This window comes from Prionailurus bengalensis, chromosome B3 (assembly GCF_016509475.1).
Source record: "Prionailurus bengalensis isolate Pbe53 chromosome B3, Fcat_Pben_1.1_paternal_pri, whole genome shotgun sequence".
NCBI classification, from domain to species: domain Eukaryota; kingdom Metazoa; phylum Chordata; class Mammalia; order Carnivora; family Felidae; genus Prionailurus; species Prionailurus bengalensis.
The window spans coordinates 146339036-146352414 of NC_057355.1; the positions used below are offsets into that span (position 1 = coordinate 146339036).

At 51.9% G+C, this 13379-nt stretch overlaps 1 protein-coding gene across 1 annotated transcript in view; it reads left to right on the plus strand.

Annotated features, from left to right (window-relative positions):
- TDRD9 (tudor domain containing 9) overlaps positions 1-13379 on the plus strand; it is a 118260-nt gene that overhangs the window by 83585 nt on the left and 21296 nt on the right. The window contains exons 22-30 of the mRNA XM_043554410.1: positions 330-437; positions 2272-2372; positions 5852-6025; positions 7122-7233; positions 8506-8718; positions 8972-9061; positions 9964-10224; positions 11129-11284; positions 12409-12479. Of these exons, the coding sequence (XP_043410345.1) occupies positions 330-437; positions 2272-2372; positions 5852-6025; positions 7122-7233; positions 8506-8718; positions 8972-9061; positions 9964-10224; positions 11129-11284; positions 12409-12479 (1286 nt within the window). The remainder of the gene's footprint in view (positions 1-329; positions 438-2271; positions 2373-5851; positions 6026-7121; positions 7234-8505; positions 8719-8971; positions 9062-9963; positions 10225-11128; positions 11285-12408; positions 12480-13379) is intronic.

Genomic DNA, 13379 nt, shown 5'->3' on the forward strand with positions numbered 1-13379 from the left:
TTCCTATAGAGGGGAGTTTGCTGGGGAGCAGGTAGGAAAGTGTGCAGAGTCATTTGTGCCCTCACTCGTACTCGGCACTGTTTCCTAGCCCTCCTTCTGAGATGGGCTCCATGTCCTTTGAAGAAAGACTGTGTCTGGACTGCTGCTCTTTTTCCGGTAAAATAACCAGAATTGGGACTTTCGGCTCAGTTGGTAGAAGGTCTAGGTTTTTTTAATGTAAGCTCATTTTTTACCTTACAGCTGTTAACATCGTTCTGGGAAGAGATTTATGTGTTGGTGAGACAGACTGATAAATAACGTTACTTCATGAAAGTACAATTCTCTTCCAGGTTGTATTGGCGGGTGCTTTTTACCCAAATTACTTTACTTTCGGACAGCCTGACGAGGAGATGGCGGTGAGGGAGCTGGCCGGCAAAGACCCGAAGACCACCATCGTGGTAGGCGCTCCGTTTCAGTGTGGCCACTACAGAACGTTGTGTTTCTCCAGGTGTTTCCATTGTTACAAGTACCTGGTGGATTTTTGCCTCTCACGTGGATATCAACAGCTTGTTTGACCTTTTCACACACATCTACTTGCCCTCAGTCTTGCTTCCTTTTTTGCAGACCTGGCCTGGAAAGATAGCCTTGAGAAGTTACATATTTATGGCTAACTGATAATGTGCCCTTTTGAAGGATTTAAGACCCTTCTCCATAAGGTTAAGAATATTTAGTTAACGATTTCATTTTACACAAAGTGAAATGTTATTGGTTGTCAGATTAGGACTGTGATTTAAACTGATCCACAGACCTGAATGCCCAGTAGAATCACCTAGAGAGTGTTTATTTTTAAATATTTCAGGGCTCCATGCCACAAAATCTGAAATAGAAGGAAAGGTTTGGAAATTAACATTTAAATAATAACGTGTTTTCGGTGAATCTGATGCTCAGCCATCGGCATGGACCATTGGACGAACATTTGTGGACCGTTTGGTTAAACCTGAGCACGTGGAAATGTCAGGATGCACAGCTGGAATAAAGTACTTGGGAACTGGACTTTCACTGCACCACTCGGTTCTATTTTCAGTTTATACCTGACAGGGGGGTGTAAAGCCCTTGGTAAAGTGGCTGGCCTACAGTAAGCGCTCGGGCATGCCAGCTTTTTCCTGTTGGTAACGTCGCCACGATCACTGAAGGGAGCAGGTGCACAGGGAGGGTCACAGGCGACTGAGTGTTGTGGAGATCTGGGACGAGCCTGAACGTTGCTGGTGCTCAGGCTGGGGGCAGGCAGCTGAAGGGAATTTTAATGTAAAAAGTGGTCATTAGTCCCTTATCGCTGCTGGGGACTCTGCCCCTGTGGGTCTTCAGGCCGGACAAGGCTCTTTTGTTTGGCTTCCTTGACTCGAGATGTGGTCTTCTCCCCTGCCCTGTGCACGGCGAGAAGGATCCCGTGGGGTCCTTGTCAGGTTCCAGCCGTGCTTGCCAACAGTGGGGTTTGGGGCCAGACCTTTGCCCTCCATGCACATTAGGAAGACCAGACGATAGCTCGCGTTGACTCACCCCCTACCTGAGAGGCCCTTTGTTACGCATTTTATATTCCGCTTCCCTGAGCCTTGCGCTGACCCCTCGATGTGGGGACTTACCCTCATCCTTCCTTCTTGTGGTGGGTGAGTCCTGGGGCGATTCCATACCTTGCCACTGGACGCTTGACCCGGCAGCTCAGAACCGGGGCTTCTCGCCCCCCCCCCCCACCTCTCGCGGCCTCTCCTGGGGCCTGGGACCGCTGGTGCAGGGGCCCCAGGTTTCCTGCCCAGCCAGAGCCTGGAATGCTGATCACCCAGACGGAGGGGAGAAAGCAAGCAGTCGGGGCCGGGAGGGGTTTGCAGCTCAGTGTGCTTGACTTGTGGCCACGGTGTGTGGTGCCGAGTTCCTGCTGGTTCCCTTCGTGTATGTAGGAGGGGTTGTGCCAAGAGATGTGTTTAGTCAGCTTGCTTAAAGTAAAATAAAAAAACAGCTTTTTTTTCCCTGTTGGACTTTTGTATTATTTTGGCAGAGAGTTAGCTTTTATTTAGCATGTATTTATTATTGAAGCTTAGTTACGATGTAAAAGTCATTAGTCATTAGGTACACCTGTCCGTAGAGTCTACAGTAAACTATGTTTTTGTGAACTAAAATAATGTGTAGCGGCTTTAGCTTGTGAATATTATGAACATCATAACTGTTTCCTTAGCTTCTACGTCTGCTCTGATGCTAAAATACTAATACTAAATACTAATGCTGCTTTATGTGTTACAGTTGAAGCACATTCCTCCCTATGGATTTCTCTACCATAAACAACTACAGTCTCTCTTTAGACAGTGTGGTCAAGTCAAATCCGTTGTATTTGATGGTACAAAGTAAGTATATTTTTGCAATCAACTGTAGTTATGAAAGAGCCATAACATTTTTAATGTTTGCGGGAACGAATCCTTAAAACTGAGTGTACGTAGAAATGGGTCTCTGTTCGGGCTGTTCCACATGGCCGTGGAATGTGGCTTTGGTCTGTCTTGTTATCAGTCGCGATTTCTCCTCTGTTTCAACCGCGTGGCCTCCTAGAGCAGCTAAGCTGTGAGCCTGTGGGTCTGCTACCGACAAGGCCCGGTGACGCCCTGCGGTGCCGGGACGGTGCTCGGGGAGTCGCCTGCCCCTAGGTGGTCACGGTGCATCACTAGTGATAGGTTACTTTGTAGGCCATGGAGACACCCCAGGATAGGGCCTCCCTGCTTGTAGTTACTCAACACACGTGTTCTAATTATTTTTGGCAGACAAGTACTGCGGACGCTGAGTACGTTTCACCTTATCTGAATTGCAGGTATAAGGGCCAGAATGGCATGGCTCAGAGTGTCCCTTTGAGTTTTTATTTCTAGGAGGGAATGTTTGTGTGAAGAAAAGACTGTGGTTTTAAATTGATTTTTAGTTTTAACGTTGGAGATTTTTTCTGGTGGTCTATAAATTGTTTTTATTAAGCTGATGTCAGTTTGGGTTAGTTTTTCAGACATTGTAAGTTCTGTTCCTGTGATTAATACATCGATTTTCATAACCTGACAGGGTCTCAATGCCGTCCACAGCGGTTACAGATTGAACTAGCTTAGCTTATAGTATCTCAAGTCTTCTTAAATATTCAAACACAAATTACACTGAAATTGTTTGTTTGGGGGGTGGCACGAGTGAGCAAGGGGCAGAGGGAGAGAAGCAGGGCTCACCTAAAATGAGGCTCGAGCTCACCCGACGTGGGGCTCAAACCCACGAACCATGAGATGTGAGCTGAGCCCATGTCAGGTGTTTAACGACTGAGCCACCCAGGGGCCCCTCAGATTACGCTGAGATTCTTCATCACGTTTACAAATCACTTATTTAAAACTGGAGCCACATGGCGAAGCTCTCTGTCCTGAATCCCCAGGCGTCATTGGACCTTGTTGGTAGCGGACCACCAGGCTCACAGCTTAGCCCCTTTAGGAGGTCACTCGGTTGAAAGAGAAGAGAAATCGCGTTTGCCTTGGCTCTGGCTCCAGTTGTGCGTGGGTGATCTTTGCTGGGTTTGAGTGGCCGGCAGCCAACAAGTCTGATCTTGTCACTGGGTTGGAGTCTGTGTCTGTTTCATATTCTTCCTGTCTGAGCCTTTTTTTTTTAATAGGTATTTTAATCCTATTTTACACGATTGCTTGTTTCTGGCTTTTTAGCCACAATAGCAATGTCATGTCAGTTACTGGAGGTGTAACTGTGCTCTTCTGGTTGTACCAGGAGCCGTCCTTGTGCATCGAGTGTGTAAGGACAAAGGATGACCCAAATCACTATTTGAGGGAGTAGAGGCTGTGTTCCTTATGGGGTCACGCAGGGCTTTCTTTTTTTTTTTTTTTTTAATTTTTTTTTCAACGTTTATTTATTTTTGGGACAGAGAGAGACAGAGCATGAACGGGGGAGGGGCAGAGAGAGAGGGAGACACAGAATCGGAAACAGGCTCCAGGCTCCGAGCCATCAGCCCAGAGCCCGACGCGGGGCTCGAACTCACGGACCGTGAGATCGTGACCTGGCTGAAGTCGGACGCTTAACCGACTGCGCCACCCAGGCGCCCCAACGCAGGGCTTTCTTGAGCAAGGAAGTGATGTCAGGTGTGAAGGGCCTTCGGGCACAGGTGGTAAGTTCACAGGCACAGCGTCTCTTCCCATGTGGAGCTTCCAGCCTGGCGGTGGGGTGTCAGCTTAGTTGTGGGGTTCCACAGACATTTGTCTGTCTCGGACTGTCATCAGGGAGGCCCAGGTGGTCAGAAGACATTCTTTCTGGGGCTCGGAGCAGTCATGTTCACTTGGGACGTTCCGAGGAGGTGTTTGAGGTGGGCGGCGGAGGTGGCTGCTGGGGCAGGAAGAGGCGCTGCTCCCGTAGGGGCCCAGCGCGAGCCCAGCTGGGTCTCTGGAGAGAGTGGGGTGCGCGCGAGGCCAGGGCGGAGGCCGTGTGGCCGGCAGCTGGTGTTGTGTCAGATCTGTGTGTGTCGTGGAGGTCGGGTGCTCTATGCCGGATGGTCCTTTGTGGCCACCTGGCCAGGATGAGGATGGATAGACGGGTGTGTGGAGACCCCCGGGTGTCGGAGCTGCGCCGTTTTGTAGGACGTGATCAGAGGACGGAGAAGAGGGGGAGCCTTGGCAGTCGTGTCAAGCAAGGTAACCCTTGACACCAAGGAGGCCACAGGTGAGACACAAGATCTCTTGGGCTTGGTTGTTGGTCGTGTGTACAGGACAAAGGGGATGGGGGTCCACGAGGGCAGGTCTTCCAGACTTCCAGACAGCATTGGGTGGGAGAGGGCCGTGAGGAGCGGCCCCCCGGCAGGAGGGGCGCGGGCGGGGGTCCCGTGGGCGGGAGTTCAGAATCTGCTGTAAGATGGGCATTCTGGAAGTGTGGCCTCAGTGTGAAAGAAGCTTTCTGAGGAGAAACTTAGGAGCCGGCTAGAGAAGGCGACAGAACAGGAGGGGAGCGAGTTGGGCACAGGCCAGTGCGCGTGCTCAGCGGGGAGTCCACCGGGAGGCGGGGGAGGAGGGCGGTGGGGGGGTACAGGAGGGCAGAGGACAGCCGGTGCTCCCGGGGCAGCGGGCTCAGGCTGCAGACAGGCTGGGCGCAGGGCCGAGCTAGGGGCTGACTTTCGTCCCTGCCGGCCCCTCCTCACTGGCCGCGTCCTTCGCGGGGCTCAGACGTCCGCGTTTCCGTGACGGTACTTGGAGGGGTCGTAGGTCTGTTTGCATGACGATGATGTTTTGACCCAGGGCATTCGTGTACAAGCAAGTGTGAACTTGAAGCTTTATTTATCCCGGGAAATGCCCAGCAGACGCCCTCAGCGCACGCTCGGTTCTCCTCCGGCAGGGATGTGGGAGGCCTGGTGGCGAGGGGTGTCCGCCAGCCCGCCTGGGGGGTCAGCCCGGTGCTGTTTGTGGAGGGGAGCATGGAGAGACTGACCTCTTCTTGACTTTCTGTCCTCTGTGTTTAGTTTACAGTAAAATAGAAAAACCGTGGGGGCTCACGGAGCCATCATCCTGTGTTCGCTGTGAGAGTCAAGATTCCTTGGCTGAAAGTCTCATTCGCACTTGGCGTGCGTCCTGCGTTACGTGGGGGAATTCATAAGGGTGGCGCTCGGTTTTACCGAGATGACAGGTCCTTGTGATTTCTGTTTCTCTTAAGTGGGTAGTTTCATTTAAGGAAAACTTCTTAATTGTGGAATGAAGAGTTTCTGGTATTCTGAGGAGAGGTGTAATTAAAAATGTCCATCTCATTTTGAGAGAAATTAATATGCATTCAGTTCTCCTTTTCACGTTCCTGAAGAACTGATTTTTTCTTTACGTTTGTGGAGCAGAGCCTTCGTGGAGTTCTCACGTAATCCGACAGAGAGGTTTAAAACTCTTCCCGCGGTGTACATGGCGATCAAGATGTCTCAGCTGAAAGTTGCCCTGGAGCTGAATGTACACTCTGCAGAGGAGATCGAGGGGAAGGTCCAAGGAGGGGCGGTTTCGAAGCTCAGGAACACAAGGTATTTTCAGAAGGTGGGCGGGCACCCCTGTCTGCCTGGTGTCACAGTCTCTAATACGGTCGTTGTTGCTTTTAAGGCTTATTTATTCTGAGAGAGACAGAGAGTGTGGGTGGAGGAGAGGGGGGTGGAGAGAGAATCCCAAGCAGGCTTTGTGCTGTCAGCACAGAGCCCGACGCGGGGCTCGAACTCACAAGCCGTGAGCCGATCGTGACCTGAGCCGAAGTCAGACGCCCAACCCAGGCGCCCTCAGTCATCATTTCTTATTTGTGATCTTTTGATTCTGTGAGGACCTTGACAGGAATTTGGAATTGGTGAGGGAAGGAAGCACATCCCATCGACAACTATTCCATGTTGAGGTTTTGATTCTGAGGCTCTGAAGGTGCAGGGAGTTGGGTCTGTAGCCCAGGGAGGGTGTGTCCTACTGGGAGCTTTGCCTGAATCACTCTTAATAAGTGGGTCTGAAAGCTGGGCAGATTTGGGTTAGGATCTCTCATAATTCTTCCACTTCATTTTAGAAAGAAAGTATTAGGAAAGGGGAATTGTATTTTTATCACATTTGTATTTCATGTCCTCAGACTTTAGCATTTGCTGTCTTAACTGTTTTAAGAGATGAACTATGTCTCCATGGTTTACTAGAAAATCACGTATGTGTTTTCTAACATTGAACCAGGCATGGATTCTCGTACTTTAGGAAAAGTCAAAAGTCACTCACCTCTGAAACCAGAAGTTAGGAAATATGACAGGTCTTAGAATGTGTGCCCTTAAAAGTAGGTCTTCTGTAAGAGTCTAGACCTTTAGAATACACCCCTGGGGGTGGTGTATAACCCCTGGGTGCACGCTCTCCCCCCTCCCCCCCCCCCCCCGCCCCGGGCAGCTCGGGAAGCCATCACACACTCAGATTTGGGATGAGATCAAATTGTCATTGCCAGCTTACAAGATGTTCTTTTCTTGTGTTAAAATGGTTTTTTCTTGTATAAGTAATGGAATAGTTTGAGCAGTGACTTCACATATGTAAACGTGTTTTCTTTGTAACACCTGACTTTTATTGTCTTTTTTCTTTTTTTCTTTTTTTTTTTTTTTAAATCACATTACATAGGGTGAATGTGGACTTCCAGAAGCAGACAGTAGATCCTATGCAGGTCTCATTTAACACATTCGACAGGTCCCAGACAATTACAGATCTTCTCTTAACAATTGATGTCACAGAGGTGAGATGGTGTGTCTGAATCATTAGAGCTTTTCTGTCTTTTTAACCTAGGATTGTCATGCCGTAGACATGAAATAGTGCATGTACTTGTACACACAGACACACACATGCACACAGCCTGTGCACCTTAGTGATCTAGTAAATGTGGGTGGGCTTGCATTATTGTACTTGTTAAATGGAAATGGAACTGTAACAGAAAATGAAACACAAATATTCTAGAATCAAAGTCTAATTTTTAAAACGTTAGGTACATTTATAATGCCACTCTGTCTCTCAAAAATGAATAAACGTTTAAAAAAATGTTTAAAAAAGCGGGGCGGGGGGCACCTGGGCGGCTTAGTGGGTTAAGTGTCCGACTTTGGCTCAGGTCATGATCTTGTGGTTTATGAGTTTGAGCCCCGCGTCAGGCTCTGTGCTGACAGCTCAGAGCCTGGAACCTGCTTTGGATTCTGTGTCTCCCTCTCTCTCTGCCCCTCCTCCACTCATGCTCTTTCTCTGTAATTATGTCATAAAAAAAGTTTAAAATGCTAAAACATTAATTTCGACCTGACACGTGAAAATGTTCATTGGCACAGTGAGAGAGAGAATGAGTCTCAAGCAGGCTCCATGCTCACATGGGGCCCAATGCAGGGCTGGATCCCACAACCCTGGGATGGTGACCTGAGTGGAAACCAGGAGTTGGTCACTCAACTGACTGAGCCACCCAGGCGCCCCTCCGTCTTAAAAAAAATTTCTGTGGAAATACATGTCTGCTTCCTGGTAAACCTGGCCACGCTTCATCAGGAGACTCCACGTAGAAACCTGGATTCCAGGCTGCTGGAAAACTCTGGCGGTTGTGGGTCCTCGCTGCACCTGGCAGCATGGGCAGGGGCTGCTCAGTGAGGCCTTTTTCGAGGGAGCGTCTGCTCCTCCTCCTCCCACTTGTCACTGCTCTCGCAGGGGCTGTGCCCTCACACCACACCCGCCCGCGCTGCCCCCGAGGGCGCCTGCAGACTGCGCACTTGGCTCACCCACCTGGGGCTGCTCGCGGGTCGGAGCCTCTCGTGGGTGAGCGTGCTGGCGAGTCGCACACCTGAGAGGGGTCTGTGACACACGTTTCCTCACCGTGGGTGACCCGCGAGCCCCGAGTGTTCTTGTAAGCACCTGTCAAAAGCCTGTACGATCACTCGGGTCGCAGTACCGTGTGTCTGTCCTGCCGTGTGGGCTTGTGATAACCTTTTTATAGAAATCGTTTCTGGAGGTCACCTCTGCTTTGTTTCCTTTTTTTTTTTAGGTGGTTGAGGTAGGACACTTCTGGGGATACAGGGTTGATGAGAGAACCTCCAAGATTCTGAGAAAGCTCACTGCTGAAATAAACCGACTGAAACTGGTGCCGTTGCCCACGCACCCGCACCCGGACCTGGTCTGCCTGGCGCCTTTCACTGATTTTGACCAAGAGAGCTACTTTCGAGCTCAAATCCTTTACGTTTCTGGGAATTCTGCCGAGGTGTGTTTTTCTGTAACTGATCACGCGGAGGGAAGCGAGGCAGACTTGTAGCAGCTTATAGAAGATCTTGTCTAATTTTAAGCGGAAATTATAAAATCGTTTCAGTTAGAAAAGTAGCCTCCAAAGCAGTTATTCCCCTCAGCGACGTGTGGATTTAAGTTCCGGTCACGAGACTCCCGCGGTTCCGGAGCTCGAGAAGACGGTTGCGTGGCGTGTGACCCTGTGCCGAAGCGTGTCCTCTCCCCTCCTCCAGGTCTTCTTTGTGGACTACGGCAACAGGTCTCACGTGGATCTGGATCTTTTAATGGAGATTCCCTGTCAACTTCTCGAACTCCCGTTTCAGGTAAGGCGCGAAGTCCCTGCGGCCTCAGTGAGGAGCTGGGAAGGCCTGTGGAGGCCACGTGGCCTGTCCTCCCCCCGCGGGCAGACGGGGCCCCAGACTTGGTGGGGGGTGGGGACTCGCCGTGTCACAGCGCCCACGTCGGTGTCTGCCCTTCTCCAGAAACGTAGTGCTGCGGGCTTGTTGGCCGAGCGAGTTCAGATACGTGCGGGGTTTGGCGCTTAGCGGAAGAGTAGCGGTTCAATTCCGTAGCGTTTCGAACGCTGTTTCCGAAGGGTCTGGTCGTGTTGCGACGAGCCAGAGCCTGGGGGGCCCCGGAGACGCACCCGCGCGCCTTCTGCCCGCACGGAAACGTCCGGAAGGCGTCCTGAACTCCGAACTTCCGTTCGGTAGAAGAGCCGCCCTGCGTCTCCTTTCCTGCGACGTCCTCACTTGCCCCCAGTTGTGTTTTCTGACTATACACAACCCTTTCCTTATTTTTGGCGAAGTCTAGTCGACACGAGCTTGACGTTCGTTTCGGGTGCACGGCGTAGAGGTTCCGCCACTCGGCACCTCGTGCCCCACTCGCGCGGGCGCGGCCGCCGTCCGTCACCGTACGGCACGATCGCGGGGCCGCCGACCGTGTCCCTCGCGCCGTCACCTTCTCTTCCCGCGACCTACCGCGTGACGGGCAGCCTGCCCTTCCCGCGCCTCCTCGGGCGCGCACCCCCCACGTCGACCTTCTCCGTCCGTCGGTCCGTCGGTCGGTCGGTCGGTCGGTCGGTCGGTGGGCCGCGGCGTGTCTGGGAGCATTTTGACGAGACCGCTGGCGCGGGCCCCGGTTCGGGGCCGCCCGGCGGCAGCGTCCGGGGGGAGCGGCTCGCTGGGTCACGGAAGCGGGTCAGCCGCGCCCTTCTGTCCCGTAGGCGCTGGAGCTGAAGATCCGCGGGATGCGGCCCTCCGCCAAGTCTCTGGTGTGCGGCGAGCACTGGAGCCGCGAGGCCGGCCGGCGCTTCGCCTCCCTCGTGAACGGCCGCGCCCTCCTCGTGAGGGTCTTCTCCGTGGTGCACGGCGTCCTGCACGTGGACGTGTACCGGTGCGCGGGGGCCCAGGACACCGTCAGCGTGAGGGACGTCCTCATCCAGGAGGGCTACGCCGAGCTCGCCGAGGAGCCCTACGAGTCCAGAGTACGCACCTCCGTCCTGGTGGCTGGCGCGCGTGTGGCCGTGCGTGTGAGAGAGGGAGGGAGACGGGGGGGCCCAGGGGGGGGGGGACGGGGGGGCCCTGCTTTCCTCTCCCAGGATGCCGACGGGTGGACAGTTAGTGTGTCTGGCACCGTTTTGAAGGTCTAGCTTTCTTTGACACTAAATCATGGCGGCTGGGCGCCGCTTTCTTGGTTTCCTATCATTAAGCTGTTTTTTCCTTCTTGGAACGAAAGTTAGGTATAGAAAGGTTTTCCATTTGGGGAGTTGTTTTTTCTGTAACGAATTCTAAGATTTAGCTCCCTGATGAAAGTAATTAATAAATGTTTGTTCCAAGTACTTCACGTATTTCAAAATGATTTTCAACCGTTTCTTTCAAAATCCGTCCTGAAGCTATTTTTCTTGGTCGGAAGGCTTCAGAGATGCCACGTTTGAATCAAATGTCGAAGGCCATTCTTTCTCTTCTGTGGCGTCTGCTGAGGATGCAGGGGCTGGGATTAGGGAGAGCGGGGACCGGCAAGAGGGTGGTAGCCGAGAGCCGGCTGGGTTTTGTGTTTGGTTACGCGAAAGCCACTTTAGGGATTCTGGCGGTGTCCCCCGTGTGCAGCAGAGACTTTGTGTACGGAAAGTTCTCTTAAGAACTGTTTCTCAGTCTCTTCAATTTTCTGATGGCCGAGAGGTAGGGAAGGCTGATGAAATTGAGCCTTAAATGAGTCCTGTCTTACTTCTTTTGTTTGAAATACTTGACAAGATTTTTTCCTGACCTTAGAGGCCTAGTAGTCAGCCTAGAATAAGGTCCTGCCTGTGAAGTACTTTGATTAGTTTAGAATAAAGTGCTTTCAGTACAGTTTTTTCTTCTGGCAAAATGAACTTTCCTTACTGTCTTCAGCAAAGCCACGAAGCTCTCAAGGGTCTCTTCTCCAAGTCCGTGGAAGACATAGCAGATATGTCTATGCCGTCACCCGTGAAAGATGACAAAAAGTACCTGATTCAGATTTTGTTGGAGAGCTTTTCTTCTAATAAACTGGGGGCTCCCAATTGCAAGGTAATTTATAGGAGTTGTTTTAAAATACAGCCTAGGGGCGCCTGGGTGGCTCAGTCAGTTGAGCCTCCAACTTCGGCTCAGGTCAAGATCTCACAGTCTGTGGGTTCAAGCCCCGCATCGGGCTCCGTGCTGACAGCTCAGAGCCTGGAGCCTGTTTCGGATTCTGTGTCGTCTTCTCTCTCTGACCCTCCCCCGTTCATGCTCTGTCTCTCTATGTCTCGAAAATAAATGTTAAAAAAAATAATAATAAAAATAAAATACAGCCTAAAAACTTAAGATAATTTTACGTTTATGTGCTGAGTCGTAAGCCAGTGGTCCCGATGGGTTTTTCTCTTCCTGGTTTTTAATGTTGACACTTTTTTGGCCGTGGAGCCTATGTTAGTGAGGGGAGAAGCCGGGCCTGGCGTAAAGAGGTGCTTAGTCTAGTTCTTGTGTTTCAACCAGCCTTTCCTAAGGCTGCCGTGCCTGTTTGCCCGGGGGGAGAGAGGGTGGTGGCTGTGGACAGCGGGACCCCTCGGGGGTGCCCGCCTGGTGGGAGAAGAGCCCCCCTCCCCCGCCCCGGGCCGTGTGTCCCCGGCGCTCCCTGCTCGGTTGGGCTGGTCTGGTGCGGTGAGAAGAATACTGTCACTCAGGTGTTGGGCGACATTTCCTTTTTTTGGCCAGTGTCTTCCTGAAGCGTTCCTGTGAAGGAACGCTAAGCAAAGAGTCATCGTGTCCCCAGAAGAGCACCCGTGCCACATCTCTTCCCACCGAACCTGAAGGTGTCGTAGCTGAGGCGTAGCTGTTTTCTTTAACACATGAGCTGATTTTTGGATTTTTGAAATGTGTGTATTTTTAAGTTTTTAAATGTTTATCTTGAGAGGGAGAGACAGAGCGTGCGCGCGTGAGAGCGCAGGAGCGAGGGAGGGGCAGGGAGAGAGGGGGAGAGGATCCCAAGCAGGCTCCGCACGTCAGCGCAGACCCCGTCGTGGGGCCCGGTCTCACGAACCATGAATCTCACGATCGTGACCTGAGCCGAAATCAGGAGTTGGATGGATGCCCAGCCGAGCCACCCAGGTGCCCCTAGATGCATATTAAGTGATAACTCGCTTACTGGTAACACTCTGCATATTTTGTATATACAGGCAATACTTCACGGGCCTTTTAACCCTTATGAACTGAAGTGTCACAGTTTGACTAGAATCTCCAAGTTCAGGTATGATTAGCTCAGGTTCCCCGTGGGTTCCTTTTTCCTCTGCTCCCCTGTTTATAGAGCTTTTCAGAAACTGATCTTTATGTCTAAGCTCTTGGGACATTCCCTTTTCCAGCTCCTTCTCATTCTCTCCTACCTCCAGATCTGAGGTACTCTTTGTCTCTTACATGAAAGCTGTTCAGTGTAAGACCTTTTTGAGAATCTTCCAACCAAGGCTTCATTTTTTCTGTATTGTTATTCATTCAGCAACCCTGTGAATGCCACTGTGTTCTGGGAACTGTTTATGGTTTGAGGGGAACAATAGTGACCAAAATGCACTCGGTGTGATTCCAAAATTGTGGGTCCAGGGCGGGCGGTGTGTGAGGGAAAACCGGTCCTCCTGGGATGGGTTGGTGAGGCTCTGGAACATCATGAAAGCATCTCGGAGGGGCCCCTGACCACACCCGGAAGGCCACAGAGGTTTCCAGAGATCCTGTGACAGGAGGAATGCAGGGGAGGCTGAGGAGCAGCAGTGAGGGGCGGTGAAGGCTGGCTGAAGGCGTTGGCTTCGCTGTGACCCTGCACTTGTGAATAAGTGTGTGAGGCTGGAGGGAGGGCGGAAACGGAGGGGCTGCAGAGCTGTGTGGTGAGGGCGAGCTCCAGAAGCGAGGTCTCGACATCTGAAGCCAGTTGGAAAGTCTTACCGTGCCCTTTAAACAGTCGCTTGGCTGCAAGGTAAACTGACGGCTGGATGCCTAGAGCAGGCGCCTCTTGAGCCGCGAGGGGTGCAGCGCTCGGGCCCACCGGCCCTTTGCTAGAGCCTGCGGTTCACGAAAGGTTGGCAGGGGGTCTGTGGGCGCTGGAAGGTGTGCGGAGCACAGTAGGAAGAACACACTGGATCTCGGAGGAGGAGGGTGTCAAGCA